This window comes from Myotis nattereri (assembly GCF_964212035.1).
Source record: "Myotis nattereri genome assembly, chromosome: X".
Classification (NCBI taxonomy): Eukaryota; Metazoa; Chordata; class Mammalia; order Chiroptera; family Vespertilionidae; genus Myotis; species Myotis nattereri.
In genome coordinates, this window is record NC_138078.1 from 40,599,276 (window position 1) to 40,626,641 (window position 27,366).

The following is a 27,366-nucleotide window of genomic DNA, read 5'->3' on the forward strand; positions in this document are numbered from 1 at the left end:
GTACCCATATGACTGTCAGGTGATTTCTCAACAGAAACCATGCAGGCCAGAAGAGAGTGGCAAGAAATACTCAAAGTGATGAATGCCAAGAACCTACAACCAAGACTACTTTATCCAGCAAAGCTACCATTCAGAACTGAAGGTCAGATAAAGAGCTTCACAGATAATAAAAAGCTAAAGGAGTTCATCACCACCAAACCAGCATTATATGAAATGCTGAAAGGTATTCTTTAAGAAGAGGAAGAAGAAAAAGGAACTCTTACCATTTACCACAGCATGGATGGAACTGGAGAGCATTGTGCTAAGTGAAATAATCCAGTCAGAGAAGGATAAACACCATATGATCTCACTCATTTGTGGAATATAATGAACAACATAAACTGATGAACAAGGACTGATCCAGAGACGGAGAGGCATCGATTGGACTGTCAGGCCTTGGAGGGAAGGTAGGGGAGGGTGGGGGTAAGGGGGAAAGATCAACCAAAGGACTTATATGCAAGCATATAGGCCTAACCAATGGACATGGACAACAGGGGGGTGAAGGCATGAGCGGGGGGGGGGGTAGGGGGTAACGTGGGGATAAGGACACATATGTAATATCTTAATCAATAAAAAATATATTAAAAAAGAAAAGATTCCCAGGTGATTCTAATGTGCAGCCAAGGTTGAGAACCACTGACCTATTGCCTTCCAGCTGTAATGGCCATCTCACTGTTCTTCTCTACACGTGAAACATGTTTTAGCCTTAGGGCCTTTGGATTGACTCTTCCCTATTCCTGGAATGATCTCTTTCCAGATGGCCAATTGGCTAGCCACCACACTTTCTTCTAATCTTTGCTCAAATGTCACTCTGTCTGAGAAACCTTCTTTTCCATTCTCTGAAATAATATTCCCCTATCACACTCTATTCTCCTAGCTCAGTGGTCAGCAAACTCATTAGTCAACAGAGCCAAATATCAACAGTACAACGATTGAAATTTCTTTTGAGAGCCAAATTTTTTAAACTTAAACTATATAGGTAGGTACATTGTTATTGACTTAATTAGGGTACTCCTAAGCTGGCCTTTGCTAAAAACGTCCTCAATCTGATTGAGGTACGTTTGCTGAGGTCCACCCCTTCCAACTCTCCCATCCACACTCGTCTTGTATACTTGTTTTGTCTATCTCCTTTCATTCATCCTCTCTATATGTCCAAACCATCTCAACATACCTTTCTCAATCCTCAACACTACATCTTCTTTCACTCCACAACGTTCCCTAAAATTAACTTAATAAACTTTACTGAAAGTTTTAAGTCTTAGTTAAACTATAGGTATGTTGAATAAAACTTGATATCATATTTAATAACGAAACTATTTATTGATAAAATTAAATTCCTTACAATTTACCTTACAATATCCATAAAATTAAATCATGACAATGACTGACAAACACTAATGGCCTTGCATCTCCTTGGAAAGTTTGGGTAAGTCAGGTTTGTATGTTGTTGTTTTGAATTTTAGGCACGATTCCAGGTTCTCATCGGTAAGACGACTTCTCAATTTACTCTTGATAAGGTTCATGCTTGAAAATGATTGTTTGCATAAGTATGTAGACCCCAATAAGGAAAGAAGAGCAAATGCTAGTTTTTTCAGTTGATTATATGTGTCAGGAATACTATTCCGGGTGTTAAAAATCAACATATCTTCCTTCTCCAGGTCTTTCAAAGCAGACCACTTGTGCTGTGAATTAAGTTCACATTTGTTTTTCTCCAATATTTCTATATCAGCACAAAAACATTCAAATTTCAAGCTCCACAGTTCTTTGTTTTTTAAATCCAGCAATTGCATTTCAAAGTTGCCAATGTCAATATTAAAGGGAGAAAAATTTATTTCTGTTACAGTAGCATTGAGAGGTTTTTTAACAAAGGCTAACATCACTTTGATGTTTCTGAACTCCTGAAACCTATTGAGAAAAGCTTCGCTCATATTTAAAATACCGCATGTGGTATTTTGTGGAAGAGGCACACTCAAGGGGCCAAAGAGCCGCATGTGGCTCACAAGCCGCAGTTTGTCGACCACTGTCTTAGCTAAATATTATATTAATTATTTAATTAATATAAAGATTCCATGGTAGAATACAAGCTCCTTAAAAGCAGGTATTTTTATCAGTTTTGATCACAGATAGGTATCCTTAGTTGAAAGGATAGAGTCTAACATATAATAGGCATTTAATATATATTTGCTGTTGAATTTGACATATAAAGAAAAAATACGTGCATCTCGTTAGGATGTTTCTTCCTTATGTTCTAGTTTCACAAACAGTGCTCTTTCTCAGGCTTGACCCCAGGTGCACAGCTTTTTGGAAACTCTTGCCTTTGCCCACATCAGTGAGACTGAAATACCATAGTCAAAGAATTGTACTTGGGGGTACAGAGAGCCATCTGCTCTTCTCATCACAAAGCATAGTCAGAAGGCCAGAGTTCAAACTTGAAGCCAAAAGGGCTTTGATAAAAGAATGCAGGTGTTGGAAGATTAGATCTGGTTAAAAGTTATATGATCCATTCCAGAAGCAAAAGAACCATTCCTACAGTACCACAGAATGACATATCCAGAAGCAACTTTTCACATTTAATCTGTCTCCCTTGCTTTCCAGGGTCTAGAGAGGGGTGTTACTACCTTGGGCACCAACAGCTCATTAGAAGCTCAGCCTGGCATTGTAATCACAGGTTTTTCTGGATGAAGAGGAACTCAGAGCCCATGTAGCTCAAAAACTCAATTTCATTGATTGTGAATTGAGGTCCAATAAAGATATGTAAGCTAGTGGAATAGGAAATTGGGAGCTGGTACCTTAAGGATCATTATTATAAATTACCCGAATCTGTAGAATGTAATTGGATACCTAGGGTGACATTTTTATCTGAATGGATGCTAAGATGCATCATATAGATGTGGTATCTTTTATATAAGTATATTGATTATCTTATCCTTAGGAGTTTAAACTTGAACACAGCCTCTGCTTGAAATCAGAGAGCTATTTTTTAAAAAAACACAGATTTTGTCAACAAATTTCTGACCCACTGAGACATGAGAGGAAAAGTTCATAAACAAAAGTTTGGAGGATTTTAATAAGTTCTGAGTTTGGGTCCTGATAGTTGGGTTTCCCAGATCCTGAACAGTTTCCAGAAGAGTACATGCATGGATCTGGCAACCTCCTTTACAAAGCACATTGAAAGGAAGTTTACCTAAAGCCAGAATAATAAACTAGATGATTTGGAGTAGAGACTTAATTCTGCAATGATGCAAGGACTACAACTACCTATTGGCCTCAGTTTCTCAATGACTGAAGTGTTTATTCCAAGGAAAGTCTTTGTTGTTATTAATCCTCACCAGAGGGTATTTTTTTCCATTGATTTTTAGAGAGTTGAAGGAATGGAGCTGGGGGGGGAGAGAGAGAGAGAGAGAGAGAGAGAGAGAGAGAGAAGAAGAAGAAGAAGAAGAAGAAGAAGAAGAAGAAGAAGAAGAAGAAGAAGAAGAAGAAGAAGAAAAGAAAAGAAAAGAGAAGAGAAGAGAAGAGAAGAGAAGAGAAGAGAAGAGAAGAGAAGAGAAGAGAAGAGAAAAGAAGAGAAGAGAGAAACATTAATGTGAGAGCGACATATCAATCGGTTGTCTCAAGCACTTGCCACAACTGGGGCAGGGGATAGAACCACAACCCAGGTATACATCTTGACCAGGATTCAAACCTGTTACCCTTTGGTATGCGGGCTGACTCTCTATCCAATGAACAACACCAGTTAGGGCCCAAGGAAAGTCTCCTTTATAAGAAAGGACATTGATTAGTGACTTATAACATTTTTTCATATGTCTCTTGGCTTTCTGTATGTCCACTTTGGAGAAGTGTCTATTTAGGTCCTTTGTCCATTTTTTAAAATTGGGTTGCTTATAGGACTATATCCCAAGAAAACAGAAACAACAATCAGAAAGGATATATGCACCCCTATGTTCATAGCAGCACAATTTACAATAGCTAAGATTTGGAAACAGCCTAAGTGTCCACCAGCAAATGAGTGGATTAAAAAACTGTGGTACATCTACACAATGGAATACTATGCCACTATAAAAAAGAAAGAACTTTAACCACTTGCAACAGCATGGATGGAACTGGAGAGCATTATGCTAAGTGAAACAAGCCAGTCGGAGAAAGATAAATATCACGTGATCTCACTCATATGTGGGATATAATGATCAACATAATTTGATGAACAAGAATAGATCCAGAGACAAATGGTGTGTGGGGGGGAGTTACAGAGCAGCCAAAGGACTTGTATGCATTCATGTTAGCATAACCAATGGACACAGACACTGGGGCGGTGGGGGCTTGCCCAGGGTGGGAATGACTGCGCGGGGTGGGGGGGGGGGGTCAATTGGAGGAAAAGGAGACATATGTAAAACTTTAGACAATAAAAAATAAATAATAAATAAAAATAAATAAATAAACAAATAAATTGGATTATTTGTCTTTCTTTTGTCAAGTTGTATGAGTACCCTATATATTTTGGAGATTAACCCTTATCAGATGTATCATTGGCAAATATGTTCTCCCTTGCAGTGGGCTCTCTTGTTATTTTGTTGATGGATTCCGTTGTAGTACAGAAGCTTTTTATTTTAATGTAGTCCCATTTGTTTATTTTCTCCTTAGTTTCCATTGTCTTATGTGATGTATTGGTAAACATATTGCTACAAGAGATGTCTGAGATTTTGGTGCCTATTGCTGCTTCTAGGACTTTTATGGTTTAACATTTTACATTTAAGTCTTTTATCCACTTTTAGTTTATTCTTGTGTACATGTAAGTTGGTGGTTTCATTTTTTTGCATGTACCTGTCCAATTTTCCCAACACGATTTACTGAAGAGCCTATCTCTGCTCCAATGTATGCTCTTGCCTCTTTTGTCAAATATTAATTGAGCATAGTGGCTTGGGTCAATTTCTGGGTTCTCTGTTGGGTTCCATTGATCTATATGCCTGTTCTTGTGCCAGTACCAGGATCTTTTGAGTACAGTGGCATTGTAGTATAACTGGTATTGTGATTCCTCCAACTTTATTCTTCTTTCTCAAGATTGCTGTGGCCATTTGGGGCCTTTTTTGGTTCCATATAAATTTTTGGAGTTTGTTCTGGGTCTGTGAAATATGTCATTGGTATTTTAATAGGTATTGCATTGAATCTGTAGATTGCTTTGGGATGACAATGAGCTATCACCACACACGTGTCAGAATAGCTATTATTAACAAATCAACAAATGACAAGTGTGGGCGAGATTGTGGAGAAAGGGGAACCCTCGTGCACTGCTGGTGGGAATGCAGACTGGTGCAGCCACTGTGGAAAACAGTATTTAGTTTTCTCAAAAAATTAAAAATGGAACTCCCATTTGATCCAGTGATCACACTTTTATGAATATATCCTAAGAAAACCGAAACACCATCGGAAAGAATATATGCACCCTATGTTCAGAGCAGCACAATTTATAATAGCTAAGATATGGAAATAGCCTAAGTGCCCATGAGCAGATGAGTGAATTAAAAAACATTGGTACATCTACACAATTGAATACTACACTGCTGTAAAAGAGAAAGAACTCTTGCCATTTGCAACAGCATGGATGGACCTGGAGAGTATTATGCTAAGCAAAATTAGCCAATCAGAGAAAGATAAGTATCACATGATCTCACTTATATGTGGAATCCAATCAACCAAATAAACTGATGATCAAAAATAGACCCAGAGACATAGGAGCATGAACAGACTGTTGAACATCAGAGGGAAGGCAGGGGAAGATTGGTGGGAAGAGATCAACCAATGAACTTGTATGCATATATGCATAACCCGTGCACAGACAATAAGGTGGTGAGGGCCTGCGGGGTGGGGGTAGACTGGAGCAGGCTGGAAGAGGTTAATGGGGGGGGAAGCAGGAAGGAGGACCTATGTAATACTTTCAACAATAAAGATCTTTAAAAAAAGAAAGGGCCCTAACCAGTTTGGCTCAATGGATAGAGCGTCGGCCTGCGGACTCAAGGGTCCCAGGTTGTGGGCACATTCCCAGTAGGGAGTGTGCAGGAGGCAGCTGATCGATGTTTCTCTCTCATTGATGTTTCTAACTCTCTATCTCTCTCCCTTCCTCTCTGTAAAAAAACCAATAAAATATTTTTTTTAAAAAAAAAGAAAGGACATTGAATCTAATATCACATTTAGAGTTTGAATCCCAACTGTGCCTACTAGTTTTTGTGTGGCCTCAGGTATATCAGTACTTCTTTGAAACTCAGCTTCCTCATCTACAAATTGTGGATAATAATGTCTATTCTAGCTCACAGGAAGTTGCAACAATTAAATGAGATAATAGTAATCTCTTTAATTGGTTCAATACTTTGCAATTATGGAGCATTTTAATCTATTCGTTATGTACTTTCTACAAATGCTAAACTTCTTAAATAAAAAGTATTGTTTTCTTCCATGTGTTATGATTTAATAGTGAGATGATATTTGATAACATTCTGTTTATCTTCTTATCTGAGCTTTTAACTAGCTCAACTTATAGAAACAGGATCTGTTCATGGAAATAGTCATGAAAACCTATGAACTCCAGCTACCAGAAAAATAACCAAGAAAAACAAAAGTCATGGTGTTACCAAAGACATAATATGATCAGTGGATATGGGTATCAAGGGTTATGGAATTCAGATCCTGCTAGAAGTTAATTTGACAAATTAGAGAAAGGTGAAAGAAAAAGATAAGAAAAAATAGGGGAGTATCAGAAGGGATGGCAGTCGGAGCAACAGCAGATTGAAAGAGTTTACTGAGGCAAAGAATTGTGTAATCCAAGACATTTCCATCAAAAAATGTTAAAAGAACAGCTTAACATTCATCTCACTCAAAATGTTGCTTTGGTTTCCTGAGCACACTGGATAGCATGGGGTCAGTGCTTCTCAATCCCCGGAAGTGCTGGAGAAAGCAGTGCTAGCAAATATCTTACTTCTTCCCAATGAAGCCTATTCTCAAAAGGCTATGTGTGTAGGATGGGTGGTGGGAAGATGTTCCTTTCTGAGCAAAGATCCAGTATGGAGAAGCCTATTCTGAAATTCAAGTTGTTTGGTATATCAATATTTCTTATTGACACTGTCCTAATTTACTGCTTCAGCTTTTGATTCCACATGTTACTTGGGTAAAAACCAAATTGTTTTGTTTCCCCTTTGCTCAAACATCTTTTCTTTCTCCACCTCTTAAATACTTTTCATCTCAGAGACTAGACAGAGAGACCAGACATTCTAGATGAAGGCAAAAGCAGCCTCTGTGGACAAGACAAATATCTTCCAATCACTTTAAATCTCAGTGATCTATATACATTTGAATCCATATCTATATTGTGACATAGATACTTAAGAAAATATTTATCATCAGAGTTAGGTGCACCTGGCTCCCAAACAGGCCTGCCTGGATGATTTTAATAAAAATCCCTCAGAGCTGACCAGTGTGGCTCAGTGATTGAGTGTCGACCTATGAACCAGGAGGTCACAGTTCGATTCCTGGTCTGGGTACATGCCAAGGTTGCAAGCGAGACAGCTAATCAAAAATTCTCTTTCATCATTGATGTTCCTATCTCTCTCTACTTCTCCCTTCCTTTCTGAAATCAATAAAAATATATTTTTTAAAAAATCCGTTGGCACCACAGACAGGCCTTTGATTCAGGGTCATGATGTGGGATGCAGACTAATACATGTCAGAAGCATTGTTTTCTTTTTTAAAAGCTTGTATCACATCATCTCTAGGCTTCCTAAAATCTTTGAAGGTTTTCTTCTAAGTATCAGGAATGTGGGACTGGGAGTCTGGAGGACTGGTTTCAAGTTTTGCTGTGCAACATTCTTCAGGGCTCCACAGGATTTTGAAACACTAACACCACATATGGCTTGAGTAAGCTTGGCAGTATGCATGGTGGTTAAAAGTGGGGTTTGGGAATCAGATAGAGTGGGATCAAATTCTGGCTCTTTGAAAAGTCTTTTAAAAGGAGAGGTGGGCAAAGGATGGGAGGAAGACATGTGTAATAGTGCCAACAGTAAATTTTTTTTAAAAGTTTATCTCTCTGTGCCAACAAAGCCCTGTCTGATGTATTTACCTCTTTCTCTCTCTAACCTCACCGCCAGCTACTCTTACTCCTCAAATCTAGCCACAGAGGTCTCCTGCCTGATCCTCAAACTTACTGGGCACACTCCATTTGCTATTTCCCTTGCCTAAAATTTTCTTCTCCCAGATAGGTATGTGGCTCGTTTATTCACTCTTCAGGTCTTTACTGAAGCATTTCATTTTCTGTAAGGACCTCTTTAACCACCCAATTTAAAATTTAATCCATGTTCTGCTCCATCCCAACACTCCCTAACTCTTTTCTAAGTTTTCTTCACACTGCCTTAACTAGCATAATTATGCTAAGTGAAATAAGCCAGTCGGAGAAAGACAAATATCACATGATCTCACTCCTTTGTAGAATATAATGAACAACATAAACTGATGAACAAAAACAGATACAGAGACAGGGAAGCATCGATCAGACCGTCAAACCTCAGAAGGAAGGTAGGAGAGGGTGGGGGTAAGGGGGAGAGATCAACCAAAGGACTTGTATGCATGCATATAAGCCTAACCAATGGACACAGACACCAGGGGGTTGAGGGCATGAGTGGGGGTGTGGGGGCAATGTGGGGATAAGGACACATATGTAATACCTTAATCAATAAATATAAAAGAGGTAGGAAGAAAATGGCGGAGGTTTAGACAGACGTGTCGGTGCCTTGTCCCAGAGTAGATAAGGGCGGGCAGCTGAAACGGGTAGCATACAATCCGAATAAGCAGAGGAGATTCAGCTGAGAGACAGTCTACAGCCAGGAAAGACAGAGAAATCCTAGATAAAGGGAACGGTTAGAGGCTGAGGCTGAAACCTCTCCAGGTGCGCCGGCACAGCCGCGGAGACTGTGCCATCTTGGGTGACTGTCACCGGCATCCAGAGACCAGCTACTAACCCGGCAACAACGGCTCTCAAGCAGCGCGACTATGTGAACTCAGAGGAACCCTGCTTCTCCCACAGAAAGCAGATCCAAGCAACAGCGGCCTCCTGATCTCCACACGCTCTGTCTGAGGAACACCTGCTGTGTGTGAAGCCTCCCTCCACCAGCCAGAAGAGCCACAGCAGCTGTGAACAGCACAAATCAGAAGACCCGCTACCAACAGAGGAGCAGCTGCTACCACAACCGCCCAAGGAGCAACCACAGCCCGAGGAGCCACTGCCACCTAGGGAGGAGCCACTGAGCGACTCAATATCTATATACGTCAGTGAGATCAAACATGGGTAGACAAAGAAATCCCCAAAGGAAAGAAAAGGAGGACTCACCAGAAAAGCAGCTAAGTGATACAGAGGCATACAACATGACAGAAAAAGAATTCAGAATAAGGGTCCTAGAGTGCATACACCGGATGGAGGAAAAAATCGACAACTTATCCAAGAAGCAAGAAGAAACAGATGAAAAAATCAACAACTTAAGTAAGACCCAAGAAGAAATGAAGTGCGATATAGCTGCAATAAAGAACACCATTGAAAGTATCAACAGTAGACTAGGAGAAGCGGAAGACCGAATTAGTGAATTAGAAGACAGGGAAGCAAAACACACCCAAACTGTACTTCAGTTGGAGAAAAAAATTAAAAGACAGGAGGAGAGCCTAAGGGAGCTTTGGGACAACATGAAATGAAACAACATATGAATAATAGGTGTGCCAGAACAACAGAAAGAGGAACAAGGATTAGAAAACCTATTGGAAGAAATAATATCAGAAAACTTCCCTGAGGTGGGGAAGAAAAAAGTCACACAAGCCCAGAGAGTCCCAAGCAAGGTGAACCCGAAAAGACCCACAGCAAGACACATCATAATTACCATGGCAAATATTCAGGACAAAGAGAGAATCTTACAGGCTGCAAGAGAGAGACGGAAAGTTACATACAAGGGATCTCCCATTAGATTATCAAATGATTTCTCAACAGAAACACATCAGGCCAGAAAAGAATGGACGGAAATTTACAAAGTGATGCAAAGCAAAGGACTGAATCCAAGAATACTCTATCCAGCAAGGCTATCATTGAAAACTGAAGGGGAAATAAGAAGCTTCACAGACAAAAAAAGGCTAAGGGAGTTTATCACCACCAAGCCAGCAATGCAAGAAATGCTAAAGGGACTGGTGTAAAAAGAAGAAATAAAAATCCCAGAAAGAAAACAGCCACACACACAAAAAGAAATGGCTACAAACAAGTACCTTTCAATAATAACTTTAAATGTAAACGGGCTAAATGCTCCAACCAAAAGATATCGAGTGGCTGAATGGATAAAAAGTCATGACCCATACATTTGCTGTCTACAAGAGACCCACCTCATTAGAAAGGACTCACACAGACTGAAAGTGAAGGGATGGAAAAATATCTTTCAGGCTATTGGAAAAGAAAAGAAAGCTGGGGTAGCAATACTTATATCGGACAAAATAGACCTCAATGTGAAGGCCATAACAAGAGATACGGAAGGCCACTTCATAATACTAAAGGGATCAATACAACAAGAAGATATAACCCTGATAAACATATATGCACCCAATGCAGGAGCACCCAAATACATAAAAAATCTCCTGGAAGATATCAAAGGAGAGATCGACAATACAATCATAGTAGGGGACTTTAATACACTACTGTCATCACTGGATAAATCCTCTAGACAAACAATCAGCAAAGAAACAGCAATACTAAATGACTCACTAGATCAGATGGACTTAATTGACATCTTCAGAACACTTCACCCCACAGCCACGGAATATACATTCTTCTCAAGTGCTCATAGGACAGATTCAAAAATAGACCACATATTGGGTCACAAAGTCTCCCCAAATTCAAGAAGATTGAAATCATATCAAGCATCTTCTCAGACCATGATGGCATAATATTAGAAATAAACTACAATAAAAACAACCCAAAATACTCAAACACTTGGAAGCTGAAAAGCATGTTATTAAATATTGATTGGGTTACCAATGAGATCAAAGAAGAAATTAAAAACATCCTGGAAACTAATGACAATGAAAACACAACAATCCAAAACCTATGGGACACAATGAAAGCAGTCCTGAGAGGGAAGTTTATAGCTCTACAGGCCTATCTCAAAAAACAAGAAAAAATGGTAGTAAATCAGCTAACTCTACAACTCAAAGAATTAGAAAGAGAGCAACAAAGAAATCCAAGAGTGAGCAGAAGGAAGGAGATAATAAAGATTAAAGCAGAAATAAATGACATAGAGACCAAAAAAATAATACAGAAAATCAATGAAACCAAGAGCTGGTTCTTCGAAAGGATAAACAAGATTGACAAACCTCTAGCCATGCTCACCAAGAAGCAAAGAGAGAGGACCCAAATAAACAAAATCAGAAATGATAGGGGCAAAATAACAACAGACCCCACAGAAATACAAATGATTGTTAAAAAATACTATGGACAGCTCTACTCCAACAAACTAGACAACCTGGAAGAAATGGACAAATTCCTAGAAAAATACAACATTCCAAAACTGAATCAGGAAGAATCTAAAAATCTCAATAGGCCAATAACTATGGAAGAAATTGAAGCAGGTATCAAAAAGCTTCCATCAAACAAAAGCCCAGGACCAGACGGCTTCACAGGGGAGTTTTACCAAACATTCAAGGAAGAACTAAAACCTATCCTCCTCAGACTACTACAAAAAATTCAAGAGGAAGGAACACTTCCAAGCTCATTCTATGAAGCCAGCATCACCCTAATACCAAAACCCGGTAAAGACAACACAATGAAAGAGAATTACAGGCCAATATCGCTCATGAACATAGATGCCAAAATCCTCAACAAAATCTTAGCAAATTGGATCCAGCAGTACATCAGAAAGATCATACACCATGACCAAGTAGGATTCATCCCAGGGATGCAAGGATGGTACAATATCCGCAAATCAATAAACGTGATACATCACATAAACAAATTGAAAGAAAAAAACCACATGGTCAGATCAATTGATGCAGAAAAAGCATTTGACAAAATCCAACACCGATTTTTGATAAAAACTCTCAGCAAGGTGGGAATTGAAGGATCATATCTCAACATAATAAAAGCCATATATGACAGGCCCACAGCCAACATCATACTCAATGGACAAAAACTAACACCATTTCCCCTAAGAACAGGAACAAGACAGGGATGCCCGCTCTCACCACTCCTGCTCAACATAGTACTGGAAGTGTTAGCCATTGCAATTAGGCAATAGGAAGAAATAAAAGGCACCCAAATTGGAAAAGAGGAAGTAAAACTGTCCTTATTTGCAGACGACATGATATTATACATACAAAACCCTAGAGACTCCATCAAAAAACTACTAGACTTAATACATGAGTTTGGCAATGTAGCAGGATACAAAATTAACCCCAAGAAATCTGAGGCATTTCTATACACCAATAGTGAACTTTCAGAAAGAGAGATTACAAAAACAATCCCATTTACCATCGCACTAAAGTAATTAAGCTACCTAGGAATAAACTTAACTAAAGAGGTAAAAGACCTCTACTCAGAAAACTACAGGACGTTGAAAAAAGAGATAGAGGAAGACATAAACAAATGGAGGAACATTCCGTGTTCATGGATTGGTAGGATCAACATCATTAAAATGTCCATACTACCCAAAGCAATCTATAAATTCAACGCACTTCCCATTAAAACACCAACGGCATACTTCACAGATCTAGAACGAACTCTCCAAAAATTCATCTGGACCCCGAATAGCTGCAGCAATCCTGAGAAAGAACAAAGTAGGTGGGATCTCAATACCAGATATCAAGCTGTATTACAAAGCCACTGTTCTCAAAACTGCCTGGTACTGGCACAAGAACAGACATATAGATCAATGGAATAGAATAGAGAGCCCAGAAATTGGCCTGAACCAATATGCTCAGTTAATATTTGACAAAGGAGGCAAGAACATACAATGGAGCCAGGATAGTCTCTTCAATAAATGGTGTTGGGAAAATTGGACAGATAATGCAAGAAAATGAAACTAGACCACCAACTTACACCATACACAAAAATAAACTCAAAATGGATAAAGGACTTAAATGTACGACAGGAAACCATAAAAATTCTAGAAGAATCCAAAGGCAACAAAATCTCAGACATATGCCGAAGAAATTTCCTCACCTATACAGCTCCTAGGGCACTTGAAACTAAAGAGAAAATGAACAAATGGGACTACATCAAAATAAAAAGCTTCTGCACAGCAAAAGAAACCATCAACAAAACAATGAGAAAACCCACTGTGTGGGAAAACATATTTGCCAATGTCATAGCTGATAAGGGCCTAATCTCCAAAATTTATAGGGAACTCATACAACTTAACAAAAGGAAGATAAACAATCCAATCAAAAAATGGGCAAAGGACCTAAATAGACACCTTTCAAAAGAGGACATTCAGAAAGCGAAGAGACATATGAAAACATGCTCAAAGTCACTAATCATCCCAGAGATGCAAATCAAAACAACAATGAGGTACCATCTCACACCTGTCAGACTGGCTATCATCAACAAATCAACAAACGACAAGTGCTGGAGAGGATGTGGAGAAAAAGGGGCACTTGTGCACTGCTGGTGGGAATGCAGACTGGTGCAGCCACTATGGAAGACAGTATGGAGTTTCCTAAAAAAACTACAAATGGAACTACCATTTGACCCTGTGATCCCACTTCTAGGAATATATCCCAGGAAAACAGTAACACCAATCAGAAAGGATATATGCACCTCTATGTTCATAGCAGCACAATTCACCATAGCTAAGATCTGGAAACAGCCTAAGGCCCATCAGTAGATGAATGGATTAGAAAACTGTGGTACATCTACAGGATGGAATACTATGCTGCTGTAAAAAAGAAGGAACTCCTACCATTTGCAACGGCATGGATGGAACTGGAGACCATTATGCTAAGTGAAATAAGCCAGTCAATGAAGGAAAAATACCACATGATCTCACTCATTCATGGATAATAGAGACCATTATAAACTTTTGAACAGTAATAGATACAGAGGCAGGGCTGCCTCAAACAGACTGCCAAACTGCAGCGGGAAGGCCGGGGAAAGTTGGGGGGCAGGAGGGAGGGGTATAAGAGATCAACCGAAGGACTTGTATGCATGCATATATGCATAACCAATGGACATGGGACGCTGGGGGGTGGGGGAGGCCAGGGGATAGTCAAGGGCGGGGGGAAAAAAAGACACATATGTAATACCCTTTGTAATACTTTAAGCAATTAAAAAAATAAATAAATAAATAAATATAAAAGAAAGTAAGAGTTCACACAGAAAATTCTGAGGGTGAGAAGAGAATGTGCTCTAAAAATCCTGATCATAATAATTCAAATAATAACAGGGATAAAAAGGCTGATGGAGATCCAAGTCCATTCTCAAAAAGAAAACAAAGTAGTCAGGACAATGAATTGAAGTTCCCCACATTGAAAAATAAGGAGGATGAGGAGACCAGATTCTCAGTTGAAAAAGAAAACCAAAAATTCAAGGGACAAGAAAATGGCCAGGTACATGATAAAGATAAGAAATGTGATAAAAAATCAAGCCCCAGAACAGATAAGGCAAAAGTGGATGAGTGCGTTGTATAAATGTCTTATTTCTATCTGTCTCCAGTTTTAAGTTTCAGAGATTTGTTGATGAATCTCTTTTATGTTGTTTTCCTCTTTTCATTGTTTTTGGGTTATTTTATGCTTTGTCCTTTTTTTAATGTGGACTTTATTGAGATGATCTTTTGATAATCTGCAATCTGGATAATTTGTACTATTAAAGTTTTTGTAAACTTGAAAAAAATTTCCATATATTATTTATTAATTATTTATGGTCAGTCTATTCTGACTAGAATGCAAGCTCCATGGTGGCAGGGATTACCATCTGTTTTGTTTACCGCTGAATCCCCAGCACTTAGAATGCCTGGCACATAATAGGTCCTCAATAAATATTTGTTCAGTAAATTTGATCAATCAGTAAAAGAATGAGACAGTTTTTGTTGGTTCTTGGTCACAATGGTTTTCTATCTGATTCCATTGTATCCACAGACCAAGGTCTTTTAAGTTCCGAGCTTATAGTCAGTGTTGACTTGGAATGGTGAGGGAGTAGCCATAAAGTGATACACTTACCCAGAGAGAATATTTCCCACAGCAAGACGCCAAATGACCACACATCACTCTGAGTAGTATAAACCTTGTCAAAAATGGCTTCAGGTGCCATCCACTTAAGGGGGAGTCTTGCCTAGAAACCAAAATGGGAGAGAGCCATGAAAATAACATCCATAACACCAACAGAGCCCAAGAGCCTGAGCCTAGGGCATTGTGCCAGTGAACCTTGCACTTACATCTCCTTTCCAGACATAGTCGGGGTCTTTGTAGATGTCTCTGGCCAAACCAAAGTCACAGATCTTCACAATGTTATTATCAGCTAGAAGGATGTTCCGAGCGGCCAAGTCCCGATGAATGCACTAAAGAAAAGAGACAAATGTGGCTCAGATAATTGCTAGGCCCTAGGATGGTGCAGGTTTACTGATTCTCAGCAAGGCAAAATGCTGAGTACTGAGTGTGGAGGAGAAAGGCATGAAAATTCAGAACAGCAAAGTGTCTTAGAAGTGCTCAGCCTGAGAAAATGTGATTAAGCTAAAATTTGCTGAGAGACTGATGAGTTGGTCTGTTTTGAAATTTGGCTGGGTGGGCAGAATCTCCATTACATGGAATGGTTTCTCCCATTTGGCTACCACTAATATGTTTTGTCCTTTGAACCCTGGAACATAAATCTATTCTTTCCAATGCATTCTACTGCTAGTAACATGGGTCACAGAGACCTTTCCTTTCCCTCATTTGGACCACTGCAATGGTCATCTAACTGTTACCTGTGCCTCCAGTCTAGCCCCATGAACTACTCAATAGTCCACTCTAGTCCCAAAGTCCAATTCCTTAAACACAAACCTGAGTGTGCTCCTACTTAAAAAATTTTATTTTGTGGTGATTGGAAACCATCAAAGTTCACATTTCTTTGTATGATGTTTAAAGCTTTTCATAATCAATGTCAAGCTCTCTGTTTAGCTAGTTTCTCATCCCCACACCTCCATGCATCTTATGCTCTAGTCTTGAGAACTATAGAAAATTTCCTTGTGTTCAAGTCAACATGATATTGCTTAAATACAAAGTCCTCTGGGAAGACAATAAATTATCTAGACTTCCTTCCATATAGTCACAAAGCACTTATTTCATACTTCTCTCATAGGATCCAACCTATTTTGTTATATATAGTATCTGTCTACATAAGTGGATTCTTAGGAAAAATAATAGTATCTTATTGTCTGTATCTCCAGCTGTTAGCATAGATAACATAATAAGCAATCAACAGATATTTGCTGAAAATGTTTATTTCAATATATAATAACCTGCACTATTGGAATGAAATATTCCAGCCATCTCTCAGATTGGAGTTTGAAAAGTAAGTCCCTAACAACTGTAGGTAGGCAGATGAGTAGCTGTCTGTAGGGTGAACATATATGAATTAATCAAATAACAATTCAAAAAAGGAAGACCATCAAGCATAAGAGTGGACTATTGAAAAAGCTATTATGGTTACTGGTATCATGGAAATATACCTCCATAAATAGTAAAAATGAAAGAAACAGAAGAATAAACACTCACTTTTCTGGAAGCAAGGAACTCCATTCCCTTGGCCACTTGGAAGCTATAGCAGATCAGGTCCTCCAAGGTGAGGGGGTGCTTGTAGAGATTATTTGAATCTAGAGAAGTGAAAGAAGGTTGAAGAAAAAGGCCAGAGGTTGAAAACTTCCCCATAAGTCTGTAGAAATAGCAGTAGGGAAAAGATAAGAAGAAAGACCTGCCTTCCATAAAAGGTTGTAAAATGGAGGCCAAGATTTTTGACAACAGGACATTGACTGACCTTACTCTACTATGACCTCCTGTATTTTTCTAAATGATGGGTATATACTCTTCTAAATCAAAATAATCTATAAGATTATCTTCAGGGATTCAACAGCTCATACCTTGACTATTCTCTTTCCCACCCCATCCCCCCCAAAAAATTGAATACATGATTTTTCCAGATTTTGTTGCCAATTCTGGGTGCAAGAATAATCTGGAAGATATATATGGGATGCCAAAGTTTGGAAAGATTTAAAAAATTCCCGTAATTCATGGCCAGGACAGGTCTGAGTTTTTAAAATCACAATGCTTGGTCACTATATAGCACACTCTTTGCTAGATCACTTTCCCCCACTTTAGGTTAATAGATGCAAAGTTCAGAATTCCTTCTGCTCTTTCTGATTATATTATATTATAATATATTAGGATTATAAGAGCCTTTACAAAGACTCTAGTCCAGGTCTCTACTGTAATTTTACAAATACAGAAAATAAAGCCTAGAGAGGAGATTTAACTTATCCAAGGTCACAAATTATATCAGTGGTAGAGCCAGTAATAAAACCCCAATCTTCTCATTCTCAGGACAGTATATGGCCCATCATGCATTGAATCCAGACACAGTTTATTTGTGACCAAAAGTAAAATAAGAGGAACAGAACCATAAATATCAAGGGCACCAGTGGATTCCAGTGTCAGGCAGAATAAGACAAGTGTAACTCAAAGTGAATGCTTTAACCTGTCAGTCCAAACTAGGTGTGTAGTGTAACATGGAAAGAAGTGGGCTACCTGAGCCTACTCTTAGCTGAGCCAGATCAATATTGAGATAGTACATGCTGGTGAACCTATAATAGTTGCTTATCTTTAAAAAATTTCTATATTTATTGGTGAATAGTTATTCTTACAAGCTCTCCAAGTGCCCTCTCCACTGCAGTTATCATATCCCTGCCCAGATTTTACCATGATCCAGATACCCTAAGATTCTGCTCCAGAGCTACATCAGGCATCTGGTTGATCATTAACTGTGCCAATATTTGTTAAATATTTTAATATCTGTAAAATGTTTACATAGCAACAGCCATTTGTCAATACCTTACACATCTGTTAAATATTTTGACTATCAGGCAGTATATGTTAAGTATAATTTATATTATCCCTATGCTGAGTGTCAGTTTTTTCCTCTGTCAAATGGAGATAAGCATACCTATTTATCTCACAGGAAAGTTATAAAGCTCAAGGAAATAAGTTATTGGAAAGTGCTTTGGAAACTGTAAAGGTATAGACCAATGTTGGAGACTGTCATTGTAAACAACTTCCGTTTGGTTACAGAAGTGCAAGTTGAATTCAGAAACAAATGTCCTCCAAGCTGCATATCAACAGTTACAGAGGAAGACATGGTTTTCTGGATCATCTCCCTCAACCCCTAGTATAACCTTGCTGGGAAGTGGCCTCACTCTCCCAACCAACCATATCCTCAAACCTCTAATAGCCTTGAGTGTTGGTCAGAAAATGACCCCACATACCTATTCGGTGGGTTATTGTGGCCCCCAGAAGGTGGCGGCTACTTTCTTCCTCCTCGTCAGATTCACTATAGCTCTTGTCCTCAATGAAGCCAGAGCTGGTGGAACTTCCTGTGCTAGTCACACTCTCCAGACGGTGGTTAATCAGCTGGGTGGGCTTGCAGTCAGAATCATGAGAAGTCTTCCCCTTTTTATCCAGATTGAGAAGAACCTGAGAGTTTAAATAGATCCTCAGAGCTGAAAGAGACTTAAAAATTATCAATTCTGTCCTACCCTATATTTCTATTAGGATAACTGAGGTCTAAAGAGGTGTAAGAAAATTGCTCAGACAGAAAGTCTTGGAGGAAGTTGAGAGTGCTGACTACTAGTATACAGTTCTGTTCCATGCTCCATAATGTCAGTTGACTCATCCCTGGTGAGCGGAAACATCCCAGATATGGCTGTTGAAGAAGTTTCCTTACCCAACAAGTCAGCAGGCTTTCACGGGGCTAGTATATTTGGTGGCATGTGGTACCCCAAAAGTGTCTGAGCTCTGTGCTTAAAAATTGATCATATGTCATAAAAAGAAGACACCCTTCGTTTTAATTACCATTACTCCTTGTAATGGTAAAATTAGAGTAGAGGAAGAACTTATGGTTTGAGTTAACCAATTGTTAGCTGGGTTCAGAATACCAAGTCAGATGACACCCTGGGTTCTGGGGGCTCTTTTCTGAATTCATTAAAAAAAAGTCAGGTGTTTTTATAAATAAAGCAGTGAATGGCACAGTGCTTTGCAGTACTTTGAGAAATAGAGGCAGTTGACCTTTTCCCAGAGAAAAGGTCAGTGGCAGCATGTCCATCTACAGAGAGTAGGAAAGTGAGAAGAGGGGAATATTGACATGTTGGTGACATATGCCCCTGACCATTTCCTCAGGACTGGAAATTACCCAAATGAAAGGGCCTTATAATTGTACACTTGAAATCTTGTCACGCTAACATTTAATTTTTAAAAACTTATTTTTTCCAGAGCCAGTCTAGGTGCTTCATGAAGATCCCAGAGCTTTATGTAATATCAGAGAGCTCAAGTTGATGGCTATGAAAGAATAAAGGCATAAAGGGAATTGGGCTATCTAACTACTCTGGATATATTTTAAACTGAGGGTGACACTAACCAATGACATAATTTCAGCCAATGCCAAAGAGGTCATTGAGTTCAAGGTTGTATTAGATGTATAATTGCATACCCTACCTCCCCTGACCAGTAGTATTTTTCCTTCTGCTTTTCCACTTTTCTGTCTCTTTTATAATTAGAAAACCTTCAGATAGTATTAAAAATAAAAATAGATTATAGAGTTCATTTGGGGAAACCTACCTTGGAAGCAATAAAATCTCCTCTCTTCCCTCTCAGAAAGTTGGCCAGATTTCCATATTTGCAGAATTCTACAATGACCATCAAAGGACCTACCAAAAGTAATGACCATAGTCATCTTTCCAGAAATATGAAGGGTAGCCAATTCTTGGGCTGGTCTTGTCCTGGTACCCTGTTGACTCACACAGGATTTCTCTAGGTAAAAACCAGTTGACTATATACTTGTGCTGAATACAATGGTGATTTATCCCAGAAACAGCTGCCTGGCTGAGAGTTGGCTGCAGGAAGATTTGGCAGAAGAGGGAAAATAAGGCCAATAAAGCACAGTGGACTTTACTGTGGTGTTCTGTAGGCTGGCTAACATGAAGGACATAGAAATGAGGATGACAGAGCACCTGACCACATGTAGCTAACAGTCCAATGATGAAGGCAAATGAGTAACCAACTAGCTGGATAGTTCGTCCATTTAGTAACTGGGGCTCCTGTTTCTATCCTCCACACTGTTACTCTACCCCGCCACCACTACCTTGCTAAAATGCATTTCTCAACTGTCATCGTGTTACTCCATGGTTCAAGACTGTCTGCAGGATTGCCATAGCCTACATTTTCTCTGTGCTTGCCCATAACCACAAATTATATGTGGTCTGGAGCCCTCTTGTATTTTTTTTGTGTAGTTGCACAGCACCATGGTCCCGCTACACTCTCCAAACCCCTTGCTTAGTGCCTCAGATCAAATCAGAAGGACTCATAAAATGTTTAAAATAAAATTAGATGAAAGAGACAACTTTTCAGTAGCACAGTAATAGAGGAACAACTAAATGGCTTTTGGTGTAGTTGAGAGAATGACTTCAAATCTGTAAACAGACAGGGGTTGTAGAATTTCTTACTAAGTGGGAGAAACTCCTTCTCAGGCTATGGTGTTAACCTAAGAAGGTGAAAGCTAAGATAGGTATCAGAAGATGGTCTATGGAATCCCCTTCCCTGAATATGTTTGCATACCCCCAAGCACATAAATGTTTTCTCTTCAACTAATGTGTCAAAGATTCTATTGGAGATCCAAGCTGGCAAGAATTTTAGAGATATATCCAATCCCTTTATATATTGTACTCTATTTCTAGGAACAGGGGTCAAAGAACATGGGTTCTGGAAATCCCATGCATTACGAGGAGTCTCTAAGTTAGAAGACCTCACATACAGTACATCGAGGCCTGTCTAAATCAGGGCACAGCTTGTTTGAGTGCTCTGACCCTTAGAGGGATGTTCTGGCCAGGTATGAAAGACTCCTTACCTCCAGGTTTGGTGCAGGCACCCAGCAAGTTAACCACATTGAGGTGGTGACCAATGTGAATGAGGATCTTCAATTCTGACATCAAAGCCTTAAACTCACTGGAAGTTGCACAATCTGCTTGAAATAAACACAGTAATGCACAAAAGAACTGTTTCTCCTGGGAGAGGCTGCAGGAGCATAGGAGATCCTGTTTAATGCTAAAGAATTCTGGCAGAAATATCCATAACACATTGATCAGTTTTTGTGCTTTCAAAACAATATTATAAATGGAATAATAATAATATCTTCATGTGCACTAGCTTGCTTGGATGCTGAGATTTATGTACTAACAGCTTTAACTACTTTTCTACTCTTTTGAAAAATATATTCTTTGATAGCTATTTCTTTTGTGATAAATTATTTCTGCATTACTATCCTGGAAAAGGTAATTGGTGAACTGGCCAAGTTTGATTTAAGCATTTTTCTGTGTGGAATCAGGACATGGATTAGATCACATTAGGGTGCTTAAATATACACAAATTTATCTATTCAAGATAAGAGCTACACTACAAGCTTATGTGGCCAAACCAATGCAGAATCCAGTTGTAAATTTATTCAAACATCATTTACATTTCTATATCATTTATTTCTACTGATGCAGTGAAAGACCATGTAGGAATTCTGGTGGCCAAATACATTTGCTGACTCATATTGGCCTTACCAACAACTAAAAACCTTGGGTCTTTACTTCTGTATTTATGTGGTTGAACCCAAAAGAAGAACAAATTGGCTGACACACAGGTTCCATGATGATTGGCTCATGTCCATGGCTGAGTTTTCCATGACAAATACTGGTCAAATGAAGGTGGAAGTTAGTTGTAATTACCTCCCTCCACTACTTTAATTCTGTATCTTTTACAGTCCCATTTTCCACCTGACCACAAGTATCCTTACAAATGTCTTCCCATGGCCTCCAAAGGAATATAAACATTACCTTTCAGCATTTTCACTGCCACTGTTTTGCAAGTTGAAGCTCTGTCAATGCCAAACGCACAAGCCTCTACCACTTTACCATAGGCACCATGACCAAGAATTTTGCCTGAGAAAGCAAGAAATGAAAATAATAGCCACTGAAAGACCCCAGAGAAAAGTTGGTTGCTTTTATGAGGGCAACATAATTGTTGAGTCAGCATTATCTGGGAGGTCTTCCTAGACTACCCCATGTAAAAAAAGCAATGTTGTAACTCTACATTACTTGAACTTGCCTTATTACTCTTTGTAACACTATGATTAGATAATATTATGCTGGAATATTTATTATTTCTCCCCATAGAATATGAGCTCTGTGAAGTCTGTTTTGTTCATGCTATCTCCACATCACCTGGAATTATGCTTAATATATGGTAGGTGACCAATAAATATGTGTGGAATAAGTGAATAAAGAGCCACCCCATGGCAGCCATTGACAGTAAGGATCATGTGGGTTGGAGCAGATTTATGATAGTCTATCGACACAAACAAGTTCTTTAGGTGAAGTTGTTAACACAAATCTGTTAAGGTTTTAGTCAAGACTCCTGGTCATCTACTTCATTAGGAAGCATATTAGTTACTGGAATATTTGGTACCATTCTGTGAGCATTCATTATATTATCTTATTGAAAGGACTCTGGATCCCAAGTCAAATTGTTTTAAAAAGACTCCATTGTAAACCAATACCTTCATTTTTTGAGGTGTTCAAATTTGTAAAACACATTCCCTAATGTTACCTAACCACATGCTCAGAGTAGCAACAGAATATAAATTAGACAACTATAATTATTAATGTTTTCCTTTTATAATGGAAGAAAGGAGCTCAGAAAAGTTAGGTGACTTGTCTTGGCTAAGGTCTCCCAGTTTGGACATCTAAAATAACCCAAGTGCATGCTATGTGTGCAATGTCATTCTGCTCCCCTAAGTTTTTATTTTGTTCTTCACATTGCCATCTTTGAAACACATCTTACTTTCTTTAGGTTTAAGTGCATCCTGGATTTCAAGCCATTGCCTTTTCTTGGGCTTTATACTCAGTGATTTTGTAGCTCTATGGTGAAAGAAATGTGGAAGAGTGACATAACAGAGATTTTTTTCTTACCTAATTGTAACCGGTCCCTAGGGAATTCCCATTTAGTGTCATCATAAGGAAGCCTGTCACACTGTTGGTCAAGGGGCATCTCTTCAGGATCCATGATGATGGAAAGGTAACCAGTTTTTATTTCTGACACACTAGGCTGCAGAAAGGTAGAGGAAAAGCATATTACTGAGTTCTTTTGATCTTCTGAAAATGTATTAGGCCTTTGGAGTTTCCAATTTTTACATTATAAGTTGGTTAGTAACATAAAAAACACACATAAAGAGCATAAATATAATAAAAAATACTCCATGAACAAAAATTAAAACAAAAACTAACAGGGAATGAAGACTTTATAATACTCTGACTAACCATGAAACTGAATTAGAATAAAATGTACTAACAAACATTATATGCGTACTCCATGGACATGGACAATAGTTTGGCAAAGGCCAAGGTAGGGGGAGGTGAGAGTGGGTGGAGTTGGGCAAAGGTGGGAAAAGGGGGGACACCTACAATAATGTCAACATTAAAAATTATTAACTAAAAAAAAGAGAAAGAAGAAATTATCTTGACCATGACTTTGGTTGACACAGATAGCTCAACTTCAGGAATTTGGCTAATACTGACCAGTTCCAGTATGCTAACATTAACAATCTATATCAGGATCAACAAGGACACTGCATGTCAATAGCCCCTCCTCCTGATCTCTTTGTTCGGGTTACCCTCTCTCTCCCTATAAAACCCCTGCCTGCACTGAAATACTAGGATGGGCTTTGCACAAGAGTCCCCATCTTCTCAAGATGCTAGCAATAAAATAAAGCTCTTCCCTTTTCACCAGCATATGTCTCAGAGATATATATCTCAGCATAAATCTCAGAGTTTGGTTTTCATGGCAGCAGGCAGTGGAATCTTGGTTCTGATTACAAAACAACAAACTAGAAAATTAGTTATAATAAGAATAACAAATTAATATCCATATTATAAAGAACTATGAAAAATACTATATAATAAAAGGCTAATATGCAAATCGGCCAAACAGCAGAATGACTGGTCACTATGATGCACACTGACCACCAGGGAGCAGATGCTCAATGCAGGAGCTGGCCCCCAGTGATCAGTGCACTCCCACAGGGGGAGCACTGCTTAGCCAGAAGCCAGGTTCAGGGCTGGTGAGCAAAGTGGCGGCAGCACTAGTGATATCTGACTGCTGGCTTAGGCCCGCTCCCCACAAGGAGTAGGCCTAAACTGTCAGTTGGACATCCCCCAAGGGTTCCAAGACTGGGAGAGGGCACTGGTTGGGCTGAGGGAACCCCCCCCCCACTCCCGAATGCACAAATTTCATGCACAAGGCCTCTAGTCAATGATAAAAAGGGACAGTGCAAATAGCAGAGTCACCTACTCTGAGGTTATGTCCCCTAATAAAATCAACTAATGAGATTGCAAAAGTGATCAGAATTAACTTTTGAATTGGTTTTGAACCCAGTAGAACTTACAGCAATGAGGGAAAGACTTGGGTAAGAATCATCTGCTTTGTGGTTAATAAAGAGGGAACAATATGAACCTTGTTCTAAAAATATTGTGGTTGTAGGCCTCAACATGTCTGGCAAATCCCTCAGAGAACAGTGCAAAACCTATAAAAATTGGAGCATAACCAGGGAAGGATAGCTTCCCAGAGGGCTTTATTCCAAAGTATTTATAGGCACAGAAATTTTCCATAACACCCTCTGACAAGGCACAGTGCTAGGGACACTAGAAAAAAAATCAATTACAAAGTAAGTCTATAAAGAAGAATTTAAGAAACAGAATAAAGGTATGAGACATGGAGAAAAAATTGTAAAATGGCAGAAGTAAGTGATTTGATGCAGTAATCACATTAAGTACAAATGGCTTAAAATTTTCAATTATAAGCAGAAAATGGCTCTAGCAGGAAGCTCTCACCCAAGGGCCACTGGGAATCTTCACTGGATGGTCCAATCCACCTAAACTGTGAGCACTCCCAATGCTCCAAATGTTAAACCCACACCTCTTCTCACACTAGACCCAGCTCCTAACACATGCTCACAAATACAGTGACAAGAGCAAGCTCCAGTAAATAGGAAACATGTGAAGAAATAGACTATGGTCTGTGGTCAAGGGAGAAACCACAAACTTGAGCTGAAGTGCCACTTTCAGGGAAATAAAAGATTTCCAGAAGCCAGCCTGATAAATTTCGAGATCAAAAAAAAGACATACAGGCTTAGCAATTCTATGATAATAGACAAAGACACATGAGACAAGTATCCTATATAATAAAACTTAATATACTAAGTGTCTGGTCATCTGGTCATCCATTCAACCAATCAAAGCATAATATGTTAATGATATGCTAAGGCCGCTCAACCGCTCGCTATAATATGCACTGACCATCAGGGGGCAGACACTCTGACTAGTAGGTTAGCTTGCTGCTGGGGTCTGGCCAATCGGGACTGAGTGAGATGGGCTGGACACACTCTGGAACCCTCCCACAGTCCCTCCCTGGCTGGCCAACGTCCCACATCCCTCCCCAGCCCTGATCATGCCCTGGTGGGGTCCCTAGGCCTGACCTGCACCCTATCACAATCTGGGACCTCTCAAGGGATGTTGGAGAGCTGGTTTTGGCCTGATCCCACAGGCCAGGCCAAGGGACCCCACTGGTGTACGAATTAGTGCACTAGGCCTCTAGTATTTATGTAAGATTGCTGAAAGCCCCAGAAATCAGCAGGATCAAAGTAAAGTGTCTCCCAATTGAAGGCAACAAGTAAAGACTGGAAGAGATAACTACTACTTCAAATTCAAAATCAACATAAAACTTCAAGACAAATAAAAAATTAAGGAAACAGAGAGAAAACATGGCAGCCAGCAGGACAGGAGTGAGAGAGACAGTGTGAGTGAGTAAGGGAGTGAGAGGGGAGTGTGCAGATGTGCATGGTGGTGTGGATATGAATGAGGGACAATTAGATCTCATAGAAGTCTTGGGGGCTGGCAGATAAGGCACTCCTGGACAGAGAGATCCTGCTACCACCACAGGCACTGCCCAGGCAGCAAGGCTCTGGCACAGAAACCACTCCATCTTGAAGGGGAGAGCAGCCAAGGCTAGAAACACGGACTCATCATCACCCAGACTGGCCTTGAAAACCACTCTGGCCTGTGTAGTAATTTGCAGAGTGCATGCTACCTCAGCCAGAGTTGCACTACCTCAGCTGTGGAGTCGGACCACTGAAACCCATCTGGAGTCTCTGGGACCACATAGTGATTCACAGAGTGCACAGCACCCCAGCCAAAGTCACACTACCTCAGCTGCGGGCTCTGGGATCCCCTGCAATGAGTCACAGAGTCACATGCCACCCTGTCATGGGCTCCGGGACCCCACAATGAGTTGCATCACCTTGTCCATGAGCTCCAGGACCCTGCAGTGAGTCCCAGAGTAGTGAGCCACTCTGGCCGTGGGCTACAGAACCCTGAAGTAAGTTGCATGGTAGTGAGACCTCAGGCAAACCTTGCCATGGAAGCTGAGACCCTAAGCACATCCACAACAGCTTGCACAAGGTTGGGGTTGAGTCACATAGTCAGGCAACTTGTGAGGAGACTCCATCCACAAATGGGACAACATTCAAGACCCAACTACATCAGGAGAACCTAAATAACTCAAGCAGGGGGCTTTCCTAGAACACCCAGATCTGAAAGACTGCAACACTGGGTCCCACTAAACACCTACTATATTGGACGAACTCCCCAAAATTTGGGTCTCATAGCAGTGAGATCTAAGACACAGAAATAAGTACAGGACAGCAAAAGTGGGGAGACAAAAAACAAACAAACAACCCAACAACAACAACAACAACAACAAAAAACACAATCTCCAGAGGAAAGAAAAGGAGAAATCGCCAGAAAAGGAATGAAATGAAATAGAGGCAAGTAATTTCTCAGAGAAAGAATTCAGCGTGATGGTTATAAGGCTACCCAATCACCTTAATGAGAATTACATGCAACTCAATGAAAATTATAAAGAGTGGAATGAGAAATACACCAACATGAATAACAACCAAGAGGAAATGAAGAATGACATAGCTGTAACAAAGAACAC

General features: G+C 39.6%; 1 protein-coding gene across 1 annotated transcript in view; it reads right to left on the reverse strand.

Annotated features, from left to right (window-relative positions):
• Window positions 1-27,366, reverse strand: part of LOC308510763 (vascular endothelial growth factor receptor kdr-like) — a 435,828-nt gene that overhangs the window by 108,232 nt on the left and 300,230 nt on the right. Inside the window, exons 17-24 of the mRNA XM_081080791.1 lie at window positions 23,286-23,421; window positions 22,152-22,256; window positions 21,179-21,292; window positions 19,894-19,982; window positions 18,546-18,753; window positions 16,786-16,883; window positions 15,468-15,590; window positions 15,253-15,364 (exon numbers count right to left, since the gene is read on the reverse strand). Coding sequence (XP_080936917.1) covers window positions 15,253-15,364; window positions 15,468-15,590; window positions 16,786-16,883; window positions 18,546-18,753; window positions 19,894-19,982; window positions 21,179-21,292; window positions 22,152-22,256; window positions 23,286-23,421 — 985 coding nt within the window. The remainder of the gene's footprint in view (window positions 1-15,252; window positions 15,365-15,467; window positions 15,591-16,785; window positions 16,884-18,545; window positions 18,754-19,893; window positions 19,983-21,178; window positions 21,293-22,151; window positions 22,257-23,285; window positions 23,422-27,366) is intronic.